A 17,444-nucleotide genomic window follows, 5' to 3' on the forward strand; every position below is an offset into this window, starting at 1 on the left:
TTATATGATATCCTATATTAGCATATATTATACTATGTATATATTACAAGGGATGAACTGGTCATAAATCATATCCTGGCACTCAGCACTGTAACTGACCTTCCTTTCTATGGTCAGTTTACTATGGTCTTATTCTAGTTCATGGAGATTTTCTTGTATTATTCTAATGTATCTTGTCATATCATAGATCATTGCTGCAGAAGGATCACATCACATTGTTCTGTAACTTGTTTTTACTTGTTATTTATCTTGTTGATGTGTTCCATAATGTATACAGCAATAAAGTATTATATTTTTATGTATATCTATGTCAATGCACACGCTTCTTTGTATATACTGTATGCAGATATATTTCTATATATATTTCAGTGTAATCGTCAGTACCCCTTTTGTTTTCACCCCCCCCCCCCAAGTGCACCTCTGCACCTAGTCTACTATTTGCTTAGATTATAAATGTATGTACAATGCTAAACTGTGTGAGAGTACAGATAGAGCAACATCTCTGTTCATGTACGTCCCCCTTATTTTACTACCCATTCATTGGATGTTCATCCTGACTGAGCCTGTGTTATCCTCACACACAGAGGTGGGAGGGGGAGTAAGCAGTGCTTGCCTCAGTCACTGTGCACAGTCATAACCCTCAGGCTGCACATCAGCACATTGCTCTTTCCTAATTCATATACCATTGTGGCTTTGTTGTCTCTGGAGTATTATCATTTTCTTACCCTCCCTAACGGTTTTATAGGGGGGAGGTAAAGGGATTTGAAGACGTGAAGATGGCGACAGGGATGAGCTGGCATCAGCAACAACATTACTACGGTGGAGGGGCTTCTACCAGTACCGCCAAGTTTGTGCCCTCATCTCCTGGTGTGATGGCACATCAAGCTGGACTGAGTATGGAGTATACTGCAGAACTGCACCTTAAGATGAGCAAGAAGATAGCACAACTAACCAAGGTAACAAGCAGTTATACAAATAGTTAATGATGTTGGAATGCATAGTAGGTTCGGCCTTAAAGCACTGGCATTTAATACCATTCATGAATTGTGTGCTGCTATGATACTGAGCTTTTACTGATGAAGTTATACAAATAGATAGATATATGATAGATAGATAGATAGATAGATAGATAGATATGCATTATATATATATATATATATATATATATATATATATATATATTTGTAGATATATATTTTGAGTTTGATGCAAATCTAATAGTTGTATGATGTACATGTTTACTTTGGAGAACTAAAATTGGTCAAGTCCTAACTTGCGTTAATACCTTGTCCTGCGAGAATATCTGTAAGTATGAGCTCATCATAATCGCTGTCCTAATTTTGACAAATAATTGATTACATTAATTTCATAGCAACGTAATATAGAGTAACATTTCAGGGCTGGCATAAATGTCACCTTCCTTACAGATAGCATTCAGTATCACTCACAAAAGATTTAACAATCAATAAATCTCTTTATGGATATTTTTTTCATACTATATTGTGTCCTTCTATTTGACTGTCCATTTCATGAAAATAACTTCTTTCTGGGGTTATATTTGTCTTGCACCTTGAAAGTCCAGCATCAGCATTGACAGTGACTGATGCTTGCTCAATGAGGAGACAATCTACCCATTGCTTCAAGTTGGCCCATCCACAATATAACAAAAGTTATATTAAACATGTGATTAAAGTTAAACAGCCAAAAGTATGGCAACCGGCAGCAATAAATGTAGATTTTTACCAATCTACTTGTAGTATGAATTGAGCCTAAATGGAATAGCTGGAGAGAATTGTTTAAAGGGAGCAGAAAATATGTGAGAATTTACATTTCCCTGTGAAATCCCCTCCTGCGCCTTTTCAGATTACAGGCACTTACAAATGACCATAATATGACCTCTGTTCACAGATTGTAGATTGTCATATCTGGTTTGATGACAGATTAGTAGAGAAACCATGAAATTTGTCATGTGTCATGCCCTATTTTATTGTTGCTCTGGAGCAATACTAGAAATAACATTAAGGCTGAAGCCCCATATCGTGAAAACACAGCTTTTTACAGTACCCGCAAAGTGAATTGGATTCTGGCTAATCGCATCCAAAAATTGCCGAAAATAATCTGCAGTGGAAAACCTGCGTTTTTGAAATCACTTGCTTTTTTGAAAATTGCAGAACGTCAATTATGCCTGCGGAAATGCTGGCATTATTCATGTAGGTATAATAAGGGCAGAAAGTCTTCAGAAAAAAAACACGATTTTTTTCCTCCATTTTTTTCTGCATTTTTATTGTTTTGTTACGTTTCGCAACGTGGGACCTTAGCCTAAATAAACAATGTTCATGAAAGCAAGTCTAGCATCACCAACGTCTAAACCACTGTCATGCTGTTGTAGGGATGGTTAGTGGCATAGTGAAGATAGTGGTTTTTTTTCTTTGAGAAAATTCATTTCTAAGCTGTTTCAGATGAGCTATTTAGTGAGTACATCCACTGGAGCACCTTTTTTCACCTCTGGAGCCACACATCTGAACTAATCTTTATTTTAGGGTTCAACCTTGGGTGGTAACCACAGACCAAAATGGGTGCTCTTGCAGGTGCATGCATGCCCCAAGTGCACCAAAGAGCTAATCTGTTTATGGATTAAGGCTAAGCCCCACATTGCAGAAACACAGCTTCTTTTCTTGCAGATTTTGTTCCTTTTTTTTGAGCCAAAGCCAGGATTGGATTGAGCAGAAGGGAGAAGTATAAAAACTTCCTGTATATATTTCAATTCCCTCTGTAGTCATTCTTGGTTTCGGGTCAAAAAACCGCAGCAAAATCTACAACAAAAAAAGCTGCGTTTCCGCAACATGAGGCCTCAGCCTTAAAGTATTTTTTTTCCGTGTAACAAAACAAAAGCACTTTTAGTAATGGTAGACTCCTTGTAATATATTGTTTGTATATCTCATCGGGTGAGGCCAAACTAATAAGAAGATGGCTTTCCCTGGTTATATTTTAAATATGAATTCTGAATGTGCGTGGCCCATTTTTCTAATCGGGCATATGGATGTCATAGAAAGGGTCTCTTGGTTGGCGCCACTCTCAGTGAGACAGAATGTAGAGCACTTTGTACAGTTAACTCCAGTTCTCACAATCTTAAGTTATGATTATATTAAATGGATGACTATTTGTCTCAATGGCTACCACTGCAGTGGAAATGCCTGGATGGTCGCATCTTTCTCCAGGAAAATCAGCTGTTTGCCAGGGGCCACAATTTGAAAGGAATTGTCTCCACTGTAAATATCTATCTATACATGGTATTTCCCTCTTATTTACAGAGACCCCAAGGCATTGTACTGTATATAGGACAGATTTCATAAAGACAGTTACGTATGCACGCATACATTGACTTCTAAATACACCTGTTAAAGGACATGCAGATAATGTCTATTTTGGAGATCTCATCTCCTGGGTTAGGCTGTTACAGGCTTTTGAAAATCAATACATACTATGTTCATTGAATATATTTTCTTGACAATGAAAAGTAATGCTAAAATAATCCAAATCAGAGAATATATGATGTTTTCTATATCAGTTGAAAGCCATAGGTTTCTCCAGTTAAACCTGACTTGTGTGGATTCTATCTTTTACACCTGGCTTCCTGTCTGGAATGCTAAATACTCAGGAGACCAGTTACTGCCTGTCTTTTATCGGCAAAATGGAGACACTTAGATGGCCCCTTTGTGTGCTGATAAATAAGAACATAAAGATTTATTCTCAAATCTCTTTTCATGTGGTTATGCAGTATAGTTTCAGCAAGTCGGACTTATGCAAAACAGAACTAGATACCAAATATATACAGGAAACTTGGGGAGACAAGCAGCTGGAAGCCTGCAATAAGGGTGCATGTATGTATAAATGTACATTAGCCAGAAGGGAAATCTTAGCTGTCTTGCCATCCAGGCTCAGTGGTACGTCAAGCTCAGCTCAAGGGTTTCTAACTCAAATGCACACATTATGCTGGCAGAGGAAAAGAAACACGGATTCTATAAATGTTAATATATGATAAAATAAAAGGCTGAGTTCATTTGTATTGCTTTAATATGTTTGGATGCCATTTGATTAATATTATATTGTTAAATAAAGAACTGTCTGGTTCAGTCTTACAGTATTTTGGAAGGCTACACTGTTTCTGTGTGTTTAACATTCTGACATCATCCTGTCAGACACTATGACCTAGATCTATCAAGGGTACTAAGCATTAACACTTATTAACTCCTAGTTCTGTGAATGAGCAGGAGTGGTGGCAGACGAACATATATTTAGGCCTATATACCACTAGTAGAGTTCTGTAGACTGGATCTGTGGCAGTAAATGACCAAGTACCCTGATGGTATCTCCTATAACTTCTATCACTTTAGAGATCCTAAAGCATCCTATTCACCGAAGCATCTGTAGTCTGCAGTCCATTACAGCTTAGAGGGTTTGTCCAGGATTTTTTTTTTTTTTTGGGCCTATCCCTACTGGTTGCATTTGCACAGATAAGCTTTTTGGGGCTTTTGACACCTGTAGTATAGACTGTGTGGAAACGGAAACAGATGTCTCCATGCCTTGTATAGTAACTGCAGCTCAGTCACTATATAAAGCATGGTGGTATCTCCTTCCAGCTCCATGCAGTGTATAGTACGGACATTGGAAATGACTGAATAGCTGATCTGCTTGGGGTCTACCCGATATATGTGGCTTATCCTAAGGATAGGTTGTAAATAAAAACTTCCTGCCCAACGCCTTTAATCACTGAACTCTCCCCCTGATTGGCTGAGGGAGAACAATTCCCTAAGTGCTCCAAATGAATGGAGCAATGGTCACATATGTGCCATCAGTTCTATGGGGCTACCTGAGATTGCTTTCCCAGCAAACCTATAGAAGTGAACAGAGCAATAGCCACACAAGCAGCGATTGCAAATACCTGTTTCTTTGATCAATGCGGTCTCAGCGGTCAGAGACATAGAGATCAGACTCTTATCCCCATCCTGTATATGGAGGATAAGTGTTTATAGTAGGATAAACCATTCAACATTTAGAGAGTTAATTAATGTAGAGCTAAAGTACTGTTATTCATAGGAAACCCTTCCAGAAGCTAAAATCAGCACCAAATTCCTCCCTGCTTCTGCATCTAATTGTATTCCTTGGAGGCAGACATCAAAGCAGGATGCTGAAAAAATTAAGTGTCCGTAATCTCAATCTTGCTGCGTATTCCATGACTGATTCAGTTGCAGAGTCTGCGGCATGAGCCACTTAATAGGCTCATTCATCTGAACCCAATCAGTGGGCGAAAAACATGGGAGGCCAACGGAAGTCTACCTCAAATTTCTCTTCCATTTTCCTAAGGTTCTATTTACATGAAATTTATGGCATCTGTTTGATGTATATAGTCAGGCAAATAAATTAAGCAAATGCCTGTGTTGGATGCCGTACAAGGCCCAAACGTAAGGCTTGTCACATTCACGTTGTAATTTCCATTGTTCTGCTGAGTCATAGGAGAATACCAGCAGCACCCAATGGTTCATACTGACTATAATGGGGTCTATTACGTTTCTATTTTGGTGTCTGTCACTTACCGGATAAAATAAAACAGAATGTTGTGCTTTTTTTTTTTGTCCAGTCCAGATGTGAATAGTTTTTCCTGTGATATATATACAATGCACATTTCTCTGGACCTCAAAATGTTACATAAAAAAACAACCTGCCCTGCCAATGTTCCAAATACAATATACAGTAACTCTAGCTTGAACAAAAGAATATGGATCATCTATATATAAATACTAAGATTTGTAAGTTTCTTCATTGTCCTCCCTTTACTTGTTTAGGTGTGCAGTACATATAATATAATCATTTTTTATGTGCATTTCCATTTGAGACTGAATTTCCAGTACGTCTGTGACAAATCCTAGCAGTCATATGGTTAATTGAATGTAGATTGTTGCACTGAGCACTGAGGCAGATCACAGGGAGCAGATGATCTGATTGAGTTTGACACTGTTTGCTCTTCTATAATTACAAGGATATTGTTTCCTTGCTGTTGATAAGCATATGATTGGCCAATGTTTCAATTAAGTGCCTGATTCAGACCAACATGGTGTAGCTGAGAAGATAATGATTTAGTAATTCTGTGTGTGTGATCCCATTATATGTATCTTCATATAGCAGCACTCAGTAAATGTATAGCAAATCAGGATTATCACTTTCTTTAAAGGGTACCTTTCATCAAAAGCTGAAATATCTGCAGGGTCTTGAGTGCAATCTGTTCTCTGGCTGTATAAGGCTTCATATACAGTATGGTGTCCTATCAATTGTTCTTCTGCGACTAGCCCAATCAGTGGCAGAACTACCTCAATGACCTTAGTGGGCCTGGCTGGCCCCTGATAATTTTTATTTATTTATTTTAAATAGGAGTTATTCCAGCAGCTAATAACCCCTTTTTATTTACCAAACCCCCCTCCTGCCCATGGCTACCTCCACTTCCCCTTCAGTCCTCCAGGGGGCCAAGTGCATCCCATATCATGGTGCTGACAACAATATGAAATGGGAAGCACAGGACCCCATGGAGGGCTGAAGGTTGAGTGGCAATCTATAAGTAGGTACATGGCAAGAGTATTTGTTGGGCAAACCTCACAACATTTTCATTCATACTGAACTCATCATGATGCATAATGACGCTGGAGTAACCCACCTAACCACTGAGGCCCAATTACAAGCCTCAATAGTCTGTGACTTCATGAAGAAGCCTGGAGCCCAGGAGAGGTGCATAACACTGCTTTTTATGTTTAATTATCTGCACTGGGCCTCTGCTCATATCTATCTCTATCTATCTATCTATCTATCTATCTATCTATCTATCTATCTATCTATCTATCATCTATCTATATCAAGAAATAGGGATTGGGATATGAAGAGGCCCCAGAGTATAATAATATTTCATGGATGGTGAATCCCATAAACTTTGAGTTCTACCAAAACCAAAATTTATTGCAGTATTTGCAATGAACACTGTAGGGGGCCACTATAGAATATTATACTGTATGAAGAGGTCACTATGGGACATATCGTAAATATATACTACAAAGTCAGCAAAGAACAATTTTTTTTCCTTGTTTTCAGTTGCAGCTCATACCTACACAAGTACTGGGGTCTACCACTGAGGCCCCAGGAAGTGCGGTTTTCACCGCAATACATCGTTTCTCTAGCAATAATCATCCTCCTGATGAGCCATAGCGGCGAAACGCGTAGAGGAAGTCAACTATCATGTTAAGTTATCGCTGCAGTAATAGGCAGGGCACCAGAGTATAGAAATTACTATACAGCTGAGTACATAGTGTGGTTACTTGGGGGAGTCATAAGATTAGCTATAGGTTGACCTGACTTATTATCTAACCCTAGTTCCCACTACTCACTATACACAATTGTATATACATATATACCTGCCTATTTACAATAAGAATCATTATTTAGTTGCTAGATAAGAGTTTTGCTGGGAAGCCATCTGTTGTTATGCCGTTCATTAAAACTCCCCTAACAAACAATATATTGGAAGGGAGTGACACAGAAAGATACGGACGATACCACCTAGCAATACATGGTGATTGTACCAACCATAAAATTGTATCAGTCATTTGTTTTTAGTCACTTTATTCACTTTATTTATTTTGGAATGATCACTGGGTGTAGATTTTTAACTATAGCCAATAAAAGTTAGGTTTTATTATTTTTGTGTCTAAAATGGAGTACCCTTGTGTGATTAGCAGCTGTAGATCCCACATTTTTCTGCTCGCCTCTTGATTAATGTATTTTTCCATATTTTGATTGCAGAGAACATATATTTATTAAATAATCAAAATTGCTGCAAACAAAATTGTGCCCATTTTAAAATCCTTTAATAGACTGATTTATTTTCAAATCAAATCAAGTTTTTTCTGAATAACACTGGACATCATGCCAGGGGAAGTTTCAAGAACTGGCAGCCTTCACATTTTGGCACTATTCAACCTTTTCAGACATATTCAGAATAAATATGATGAAAGCTGTGCATAAAAACATTGGAGAGAATTTACTATATTCCCTTTACATCAGAAAACTGAGGTAGATAGGAACATTAGTGACATGTTTTGGAACACTTGTAACTCTATGTGCCAAAGATGCACCAGTTCCTGTGTGCCTGATTTATTTAGAGGCTGGAGAATTGATTAAAGGAGTTGTCCAGTTTCAGAGCAACATTTAGAGGCAAATTTCATTGTTTGTGTAATGAAAAGTTGTACAGTTTTCCAATATACTCACGTTTTTTTAAGATCTCTGATTACATCCATTTTGAGACAGTGCCTGGAAATGTGTCCTCAAACACAACACTGTCTGCAGCAATGATCCACCTCCACCAGTATTTGGTATTTACAGGCATTTTCTTTGAGGCTTTAATTTGAAAAATGATCCCGAGAGACAACCCCTTTAGTTCTAAAGGCACAGGCTTTCTTTGTCAGTGGCACGACAGAAGCTCCCAATTCACCAAGGTACAACCTGTATGTACTTGTATTTCTGTTACCATTATGACAGTAATGCTAATGTAGGCTCATAGAAAATACAAATTACGCTAGGCTCACACTAGCATTCAGCCTAATATGCCCAAGAGTCCATTTGAGGCTAAGGCCCCATGTTACGGAAGCACAATTTTTTTTTGCAAATTTGTTGAAGTCTTTTGAGCTAAAGCCAAGAATGGCTACAAAAGGATGGGAACTCTATAAAAAGTTCTTATACTTCTCTCTTCTGCTTAATCCACTCCTGACTTTGGCTAAAAAAAATGCAACCAAATGTGCAAGAGAAAAAAAACAACTGCGTTTCCGCAATGTGAGGCCTCAGCTTAAATCAGTGGAAAGAAAAGTCCTGCAAGCCCTGAAACCAGGTAGAAACCCAGCGGATCCATTCTAGTCACAGGTTTCCACAGATAACCACTTTTTTAAGCGGCCAGGGTTTCCATCCTTCGAGTCCCCATACGGACTCAAAGGACAGAAACAGAGCGTTGAAACTAGTGTTAGTTATATTAAGCATATGGTTTGGTCAACTCTATATAAAAGTTTGATGCAAATGAAAGCAATGAACATGTAAGAAAAGGTTTTGTGTTGTTTTGGATTTCGGTTATCTCCATTGCACAAGTATGGGTATAACAGCCAAAGAAATATGTAAGAAACTCTTTATAAACTTCTACATCCTTCACTGACAGATAACAGATTGTTTTGTCTTTAGGGTTCTTTGCTGAATAAATGATCAGCTGGAACTAAACTTGTCCATAAATTTGTAGCGATACCCTAATATCTTTCAACAGCCTATGCCATTTATCTTGTTAATCAATTATTGAAATTTTTGTTCCAGAAACAGAGCTATAGGAAATTATTTATTGAAAAAACTAACAGAATGTAATTGGAATCTTTCCATAGAAGCTTAATTTCTTTCATAAAAATATGTTTTCATACTCTAGTATGATAGCATCTAAAAACATTTTCCTTTTAGCAGCCAATGATCCTGGCAGATTTTGTTAGCATAATTTATTTGTACTTTGGATTGTATTAAACAACTACTACAGGAAAAATATTTTTAATCCATTAGTACTCACCCTCCAATGCACTTACGTTTTTTACACAAATAGCTTTATTCCTGATACATCAGCTTTCTGTCCCTCTGAATCATACAGGGTTTTCGGTATGGTTTGAAAGTCACTGGCTGAGATTCCTAGCACGGAAGCTTTCTGGCATACAATGCATAAACAGTCATGACTTTAAAATCTGCTTTGCTTTTACCACTTTCCCAAAAAGGGGATGTAGCGTATGTGTATAGGGGGGGGGGGGCATTGTTGCTGCCAGATTTACCATCATTTACAACCTTTACATGCAGCAACCCAGCAGAGGAGAACAGAGAGTGTGGAATAAGACAACATGGGCTGTGCCACCTACTAGGCCTGGAACGCACTCCGATTCCTCCTCCAGGCTGTACAGACAAGGGGGTCCTGCAGAACTACCTGTTGGATGCTGTAGAGTCCTTGTTTTCCCCCAGGGCACTCCTTGTTGGAGAGGGGACCTCTCAATACTGAGCCGGTGTGGATCTTGTTCAGGAGATGCTCTGATGGTGTTGCAGGCAACGACTTGGGAGTCCAGGGTTGCAGAGTAAACCAAATAACTTTTATTGAACAATGCCAACAGGTGCACCAGCAGCTTTGCAAGATGTTTTCAGCATACAGTTCAATATGCCAAGGCAATATACACACTGTAGTACTTGATGTACTTTTCTCCTCTCCTCCTCTCGTACCACTCCCTAAGTTAGTTAGGGGAAGAAGCGGGGCTAAGACTCCTGATAGGGAAACCGGGTTCCTGGAAGGCAGGCCTGTATTCAATAATCCTGTTGGAGTACCTTTGTAACTCCTATTGACACGGACACAGATGTCTCTTGGGAACCTAATGCTTTAGAAATATACTGTCAGCTTATAATAAATTAAAAGAAACCTAAACATTAGTACTGACTTTCTCAGGCACATATGATAGCATATGGGCTTCCTGCTGATCTCTTGACTGTTTCCCCCTCACCCAATAATTTAAATGGAGCAGTAGGACATATGTTCGATCGTCTTGCTGTTCAAATGGTCTTTCACCGTGGACCTCTGTTGTAGTGGTTATACGGATCCCAGCAGTGGACCCTCTCACAATTATACATGTATCTCCCTTTTTGATGGATAGGTGTCAAATTTCATTAGTGGGTGAACCCCTTTAAGACTAAGGCCCCATATGGCGAAACAAAGCTAAGAAATGCTATGAACAATTTTCAGCTGAAATAATGGAGAACAGATAACTGTTCTTCCTAGATCACTAAATCAAAAAAACTAGAAGCGTGGATCTGTGTCATACAAAAATAAATAAAACTTAACATTTAATCAATTTTAAAATGTTATCTTAGTCCTAGAAAACATAAAAGTGATAACATAAACAATATGAGACTGAACATAGCTTCCCCCACACATGAGGTTGGAGCCTTCTTAGAATTGGAACTATCAGGTTCATTTCCTAAATATCCCCTGAGGAGCACCTTCAATAGGGTTGTGAAACGCGTCGGTGGAGGACATATTTAGGGCTGTCTAGAGTCAGCAATGGGACTGCCCTTTGTCAATTCATATTGGGGTGTTAGGGCTGATTTAGGGTATACCCTCCTGCAACCAACTATTTGGATTCTTTTTCCCTTTCTTCTGTGAAGTTTATGTATGGCCCCATATTCTGTGTTTTCAACGCTCCACCGAAATTGGTGAGACTGTTCCAATTTCTTTTATGTTATCACTTTTATGTTTTCTAGGACCAAGATTACATTTTAAATAATTGAGTAGATGTTAAACCTATAAAGTTTCAACATCATACCCTGAAGGAACTTCAGAGTCACATAGTGGCATACTGAATTTTAGTGACTGCCACATTCATCTGAACTAGGCTTACATAAATTTATATGCATGCTTCAGAACCAACCACAATCAAAGTATAGAGCAGATTTTAAGGTCAAGAAATTTCTACAACTAATCTTCCTTATAAATATACTCCAAAAGGAACATTTCTTTGACTTTTTTGAATTTTATGTACCAGTTATTATTTTTAGTGTAACATGCCTGCATTCAAATATATCAGTGCTACTACTATGGGCTGCCAATAGATGTGTACTGTCAAGTGGGTGATCCTCCACTGCCCATCCGTAGTAGCAAATTCAACACAATGTTGCCAATCTATTGGTATGTACAACTCAAAAAAAAAAAATACTTGGCAGCTCCTAGATTGGTCTATATAGAAGAAAAAAATATTGACCTAATACTCCATAAAGCAAAGGAGGCGCCACAACAATGGCAATAGTTTGTGTAGATGTGCGGCTATTACCTGTGGTAGACAGATGTAATGCCATGGGTAGATCTGAAACAATTTGCACTTACAAAGATTATACATTAGGGAATCTGTAGAACCACCTAGTGTTAATAGGAAATTTTCTTGTTAGAAACACCCAATATTAGTATCTTTCACTACAATTTCCCTTTATAATCACCAGCTAAAGAAATCTATTAAATATTTCAATTTTTTTAAGGGTTTATGCCACAAAAAGTATTTATCCTCTAATCATAGGATAGATAATAAATACCTGATTAGTGGGGGACTGACCACTGAGACCCCCACCAATCCCGAGAACAGAGGGGGAGTTCTTTCCCATTTAAACCCTTCCTTGACTCGTATTGTATATTTTTCCAATAACTTGCACACTCAGTGACTGCTATGCTATTACATAGTTTGCTTCCCCTAAGATAATATATGCTGTAATTTAGTGTAGTGGTTATATAAGTGCCCTTGATTTTAGTGTTTGGCTAAGAGCTCACATAAGTACTGCATGCTTGTGTGTGCCAGGAAAGTCTTAATTCAAAGCTACTTGGATATTTCAATAACATGCTGAATTTTCATGTGGGATTTACAATGACATACTGTAGAAAAGGATTTCCTTCCCACACAGAACTAGGTTTTTATAAAGTATTTAACTCTTTTTCAGCTAAATATTAAATATTTATCACAGAATTGGAAGAGGAAAGCAAAGTCAAACACAGAAGCTTAGTAAAATATAATGACAGACAGACTAAGAAATTTAATTGAAAGGATTTATGAGCCACCTGGGAAAATGATAATTCTGGGCAGAACAAAACGCTCCATGACATATATATTAGGCGATGGTTTGACCTAGACATGCACCTTGGATACATTGGCCAAATTCCCAGTTTTCTTTTGATTATGTTATATTCTACGCTGTATTTGTATTTGTAATAAATTTATATGGAATATAAATTGTTGTATAAGCAGAACTCTTAAATCAATTAATGTATTTGTACTTGTAGTCATTCTATCTTATTCCGGAAATTTTATTCTGTGCTATGTAGGACTCTAAGCGGTGGTAGTCATCTACAGACAAAAGCAACTTACGTATGCAGCGTAATACACTTGAAAAATGTAAAAGTTAACATAAGTACAAAACTCAAGTACTGGGTGCAGAATCCACAGGAGTCATTTTGTAATTTCTCTGACCAGTTTTTGGAACCTTCTTCCAGGTCAGGAATTATGACTGCAGCCTGCACATCTGAATATTATGTCAACACTCACCCTTCTCTATAAATAGGTATAAAAAAGTGTCTAAGAGCGGGTTCACACCAGCACCTGGTCTCGGCTTTGCGGGTTTCTGCTCAAGAAACTGGACAGGAGACGGAAACCCGGCAGTCAGTTTTCAAACCCGTTCACTTGAATGGGTTTGCAAAGTGTCCGCCCGTGAGTGTCTTCTGCCTCTCCGGGGCGAATTCGTTTTTTTTTTTAACCAGACATAAAGTCTGACATGCAGGACTTTGTGTCTGTTTCTACTCTACTCTTGTGTCTGTTTCTCTCTACTTTTGTCGTGGAGAGGCACAAGATGCCTGGATTTTATGGGTGTTGTAATTCAGCACCATACAACTTGGGCTAGGTTCACATTAGCGCTTGAAATCAAAGGGTAAAAAAGCCTCCCATTGATTTAAATGTGTACCGCGCGGAAGACGGAACCCATTGAAGCCAATGGGAGTCTTTTTATCAGAGCTGATTCTGCTGCACGTTATCGTGGCAGAATCAGCGCCACTTTACTCCGTGTGCATGGACCCTTATAGTGGGTAACTAATTTTAAAGAAGGTTAGGTTTCCATTCTTTGGGTCTCCAAGAGGACCTGAAGAACAGAATGCAAAGCACTAGGGTGAATCAAGCGTAAGTACAGATTCTGAGGCTCCAAAATAGAGACATAGTTGCAAATACAGTCCTATGAAAAAGTTTGGGCACCCCTAGTAATCTTAATCATTTTTAGTTCTAAATATTTTGGTGTTTGCAACAGCCATTTCAGTTTGATATATCTAATAACTGATGGACACAGTAATATTTCAGGATTGAAATGAGGTTTTTTGTGAGTGGAAACTGACAGGTTAAATCTCTGAGACAACTTTTTGTATCCTTCCCCTGAACAACTATGTTCAACAATCTTTGTTTTCAGATCGTTTGAGAGCGGGCTGTCCATGCTCGGCGACCATCAAACTTAACTGAACTTGAATTGTTTTGTAAAGAGGAATGGTCCAAAATACCTTCATCCTGGGTCCAGGAACTGATTAAAAGCTACAGGAAGCGACTAGAGGCTGTTATCTTTGCAAAAGGAGGATCTACTAAATATTAATGTCACTTTTCTGTTGAGGTGCCTATACTTTTGCACCGGTCAAATTTTGGTTTAATGCATATTGCACATTTTCTGTTAGTACAATAAACCTCATTTCAATCCTGAAATATTACTGTGTCCATCAGTTATTAGATATATCAAACTGAAATGGCTGCTGCAAACACCAAAATATTTAGAACTAAAAATGATTAAGATTAATAGGGGTGCCCAAACGTTTTCATAGGACTGTATCATTCATATGTATGTGTTCATGTATTTCCTGATGTCATTTTCAAAATGGTTTCTCTAGACAAAAGGATCAAAATGAGGTGTATTTTAAATGAATAACCTTTAAGAAGTCTGTTCTTTTGGTTAAGCAGGTTAGATTTGATCTAGCATCTGTCAGCATCAGATAAATAGAATGTTATAAACCTGAAATACATTTTATTAGTGCTAAAGCTATGAAAGTGCCATGGATGACAGGAAGCTTGACCTCATAGGGCAGTGTGTTTCAGCTCATATTAATCTTATGAACAAGCTTCTCCCCTCTCTCCAGAGTGCTCACTGCTGATCTAGATGTTCATCTGCAAGATTCAATTTCGTGTCTACCTTCATTTAGATTTCTACTCTTGTCCCTTTAATATGACAGATAACCTACTTTTCTGCCCTATTATCTGTCTCTGTTTCTCTACATTTGCTTCTCAGTCCGATACTCATATACATTCATGTTTGTGAAATGTCAGCAATTTGACAACAGCATTATAGAATTAGCATAAAGTCATTTCTCGCTAGTCTTTTGAGATATTTAAGTATGCATTTTCATTTTCAACTTAGTCGACAAATACATTGTCCCAACACATAGGTAACATACCGTAATTATGTTATATTAAATATTGCAGAGTGTAGTCCTTACAGTAATATACTATCATGTAATACTTATATACGGTGATATCTACCTTTCAACTACTCTTTTTTTCACCAGTATATGAAAAATTGCTTGCAGGCTCAGGTCACACATTGTGGGAAGCTGCTTTTTCTCGCAGATTTTGTTAGTCTTTGAGCCAAAGTCAAGCATGGCCTAAAAACGAACCAGTTATACTTCTCCCTTCTGCTATACATGTTCTGCTAAAAAAAAAAATGGAGGAAAATCTCCAACAAAAATAGCTTTTTGACAAAGGTCACATTTTGTTGAAAAGCAGTATTTTTGGCTGCTGCAGAAACACATTGGGAAAAAAGCTGAGTTTTATATTACCAGCAAAGTGAAAGGTGTTTCAATTATTCTCATCTACACATTGCAGGAAAAAAAATGCAGAAAAGCTGCATGTTCAGAAACACATGTATTACTGAAAAACATGAATGTTAATTTTAGCTGCAGAGTTGCAAGCGTTTTTTCCTATATACTGAATAAGGAAAAAAACACTTTAACATTTTAACAAACTTTTGCTGTGTTTTTTAACTGCGTTGTGCTGTGGGGCCTCATGCTTAGCCTGCATTTAGACATACCTATAGTCATATATGTTTTTTTTTTTTTTTTTTTTTCTTTTTTATGTAGATTGTGAGCCCCACATGGAGCTCAAAATGTACTTTTTTTTCCCTACCAGTATGTCTTTTTGGAATATGGGATGGAAATCCATGAAAATACGGGGAGAACATACAAACTCCTTGCAGATGGTTTTTTGCTCTTGGAGGGATTTGAACACCAGGACTCCAGCAATGCAAGGCTGCAGTGCTAACCATTGAGCCACCGTGTGGCCCCTCAGTCATATATGTTTTGTAACTGAGAGGCACCCATTTTCACGGATCCCTTATACTATCCATTGCGGTTTTTAACTGCATTTTGTTATTTTTTTGTTCGACGTCTATATCATGTACTGACTCTCCTGATGATCCCAGTAGTGTAACCCTTGGTTCACATCTGCATATGGTAATCTGTTCGGGGAGTCCGCATGGTGGGGACCCCCCCCTCCCCGAACAGACTACCAAACGCAGTTGCAAGCGGTGTGCAATTAAACCACCCGGACCGCATAGACTATAATGAGGTATGTGTGCTTGCCGCGAGATCTCCACATGAGTCATGCGGTCAGAAAAGTAGATAGTGAAGTACTTTCCTGTCCGCAGGTTCCCTGTGGAGATCTCGCGGCAAGCACACGGACCCCATTATAGTCTATTGGGATCCGTGTGCTTTCACTGCACACCGCTTGCAAATGTGTTCAGTAGTCTGTTCGGGGGGGGGGGTCCCCATGCGGACTCCCCCAAACGGATTACCGACACAGATGGGTGAGAGACTAGCTATTCTATTGCCAGGTTGCTAACAAATGCTAGGGGTATGCCATTAGCGTCTCTAACAGCACACCAGATGGGTTCCTGTTATATCCACTAGGGATCGCTATAGCATTTACGTATGTTAGGCTAAGGCCCCACGGGATGACCCGCAGCTATAAAGCACTGCGAGAAAAACCGTGGCAGAAACGCATCGCGGTTCTTCCTGCAGCGCTTTAAACAGAAAGTTCACAGAGGTTTCCTCTGCAGACTTTTTGTTACAATTATATCTACGGGAAATCTGCAAGCGCTATGCTGCGGTTTTTACCGCAAAGTGGGCATGCGATTCGCAAGAAACCCATCCACTTTGCAGTTACTATATAATGCTGTGATTTTTCGCACAGCATTTCCGCTGCGGGCAAATCACGCCGTTTCCGGACTGTGGTGCCCCGGCCTTAAACTGGATATCTGATTTAAGGGATCATATATGTATATCCATCTCATTTATTGTCAATACACTGGAGGATTACACAGTATGTAGATCCTCTGCATATAGATTTGACTATTATCCACATTAAGTTAATAGTTACATTAGATGAAACTAAGGTTTAGACTAAATATCTGAATTTCTGAGAAAGTTGAGTGACTGAATGTGTGATTGTCTCTAATTGACTAGCCCACGCAGACAAGTTAAATTCACTGCCCCAGGATCTATCATTAATATTGTGATTATATAATGATCCATCTACTCACCAGAGAGACCTTTTATTGTTTGATTTATAATAAAAGTTATATTTTAGCCACTCCTTACGGTGACTCTACCCTGCTACAGTGTCTATTCCGCATTGATCGTTATACAATCCAGTGACAAAGTTAGGATTTGACATGTTTTTTAATGGACTTTTTAAAAAATGTTCATGCGAAAGCCTCTATTCACATACAGTGAATTT

General features: G+C 38.4%; 1 protein-coding gene across 4 annotated transcripts in view; it reads left to right on the forward strand.

Annotated features, from left to right (window-relative positions):
- The first annotated feature begins 619 nt into the window (after positions 1–619).
- FAM184A (family with sequence similarity 184 member A) overlaps positions 620–17,444 on the forward strand; it is a 110,658-nt gene continuing 93,833 nt past the window's right edge. For all 4 annotated transcript variants that reach the window (XM_075268046.1, XM_075268047.1, XM_075268048.1 and 1 more), the window contains exon 1: positions 620–956. In XM_075268046.1, the coding sequence (XP_075124147.1) occupies positions 777–956 (180 nt within the window). In that variant the 5' untranslated portion in view covers positions 620–776. The remainder of the gene's footprint in view (positions 957–17,444) is intronic.

The sequence above is a fragment of the Leptodactylus fuscus genome, chromosome 3, assembly GCF_031893055.1.
Source record: "Leptodactylus fuscus isolate aLepFus1 chromosome 3, aLepFus1.hap2, whole genome shotgun sequence".
NCBI classification, from domain to species: Eukaryota; Metazoa; Chordata; class Amphibia; order Anura; family Leptodactylidae; genus Leptodactylus; species Leptodactylus fuscus.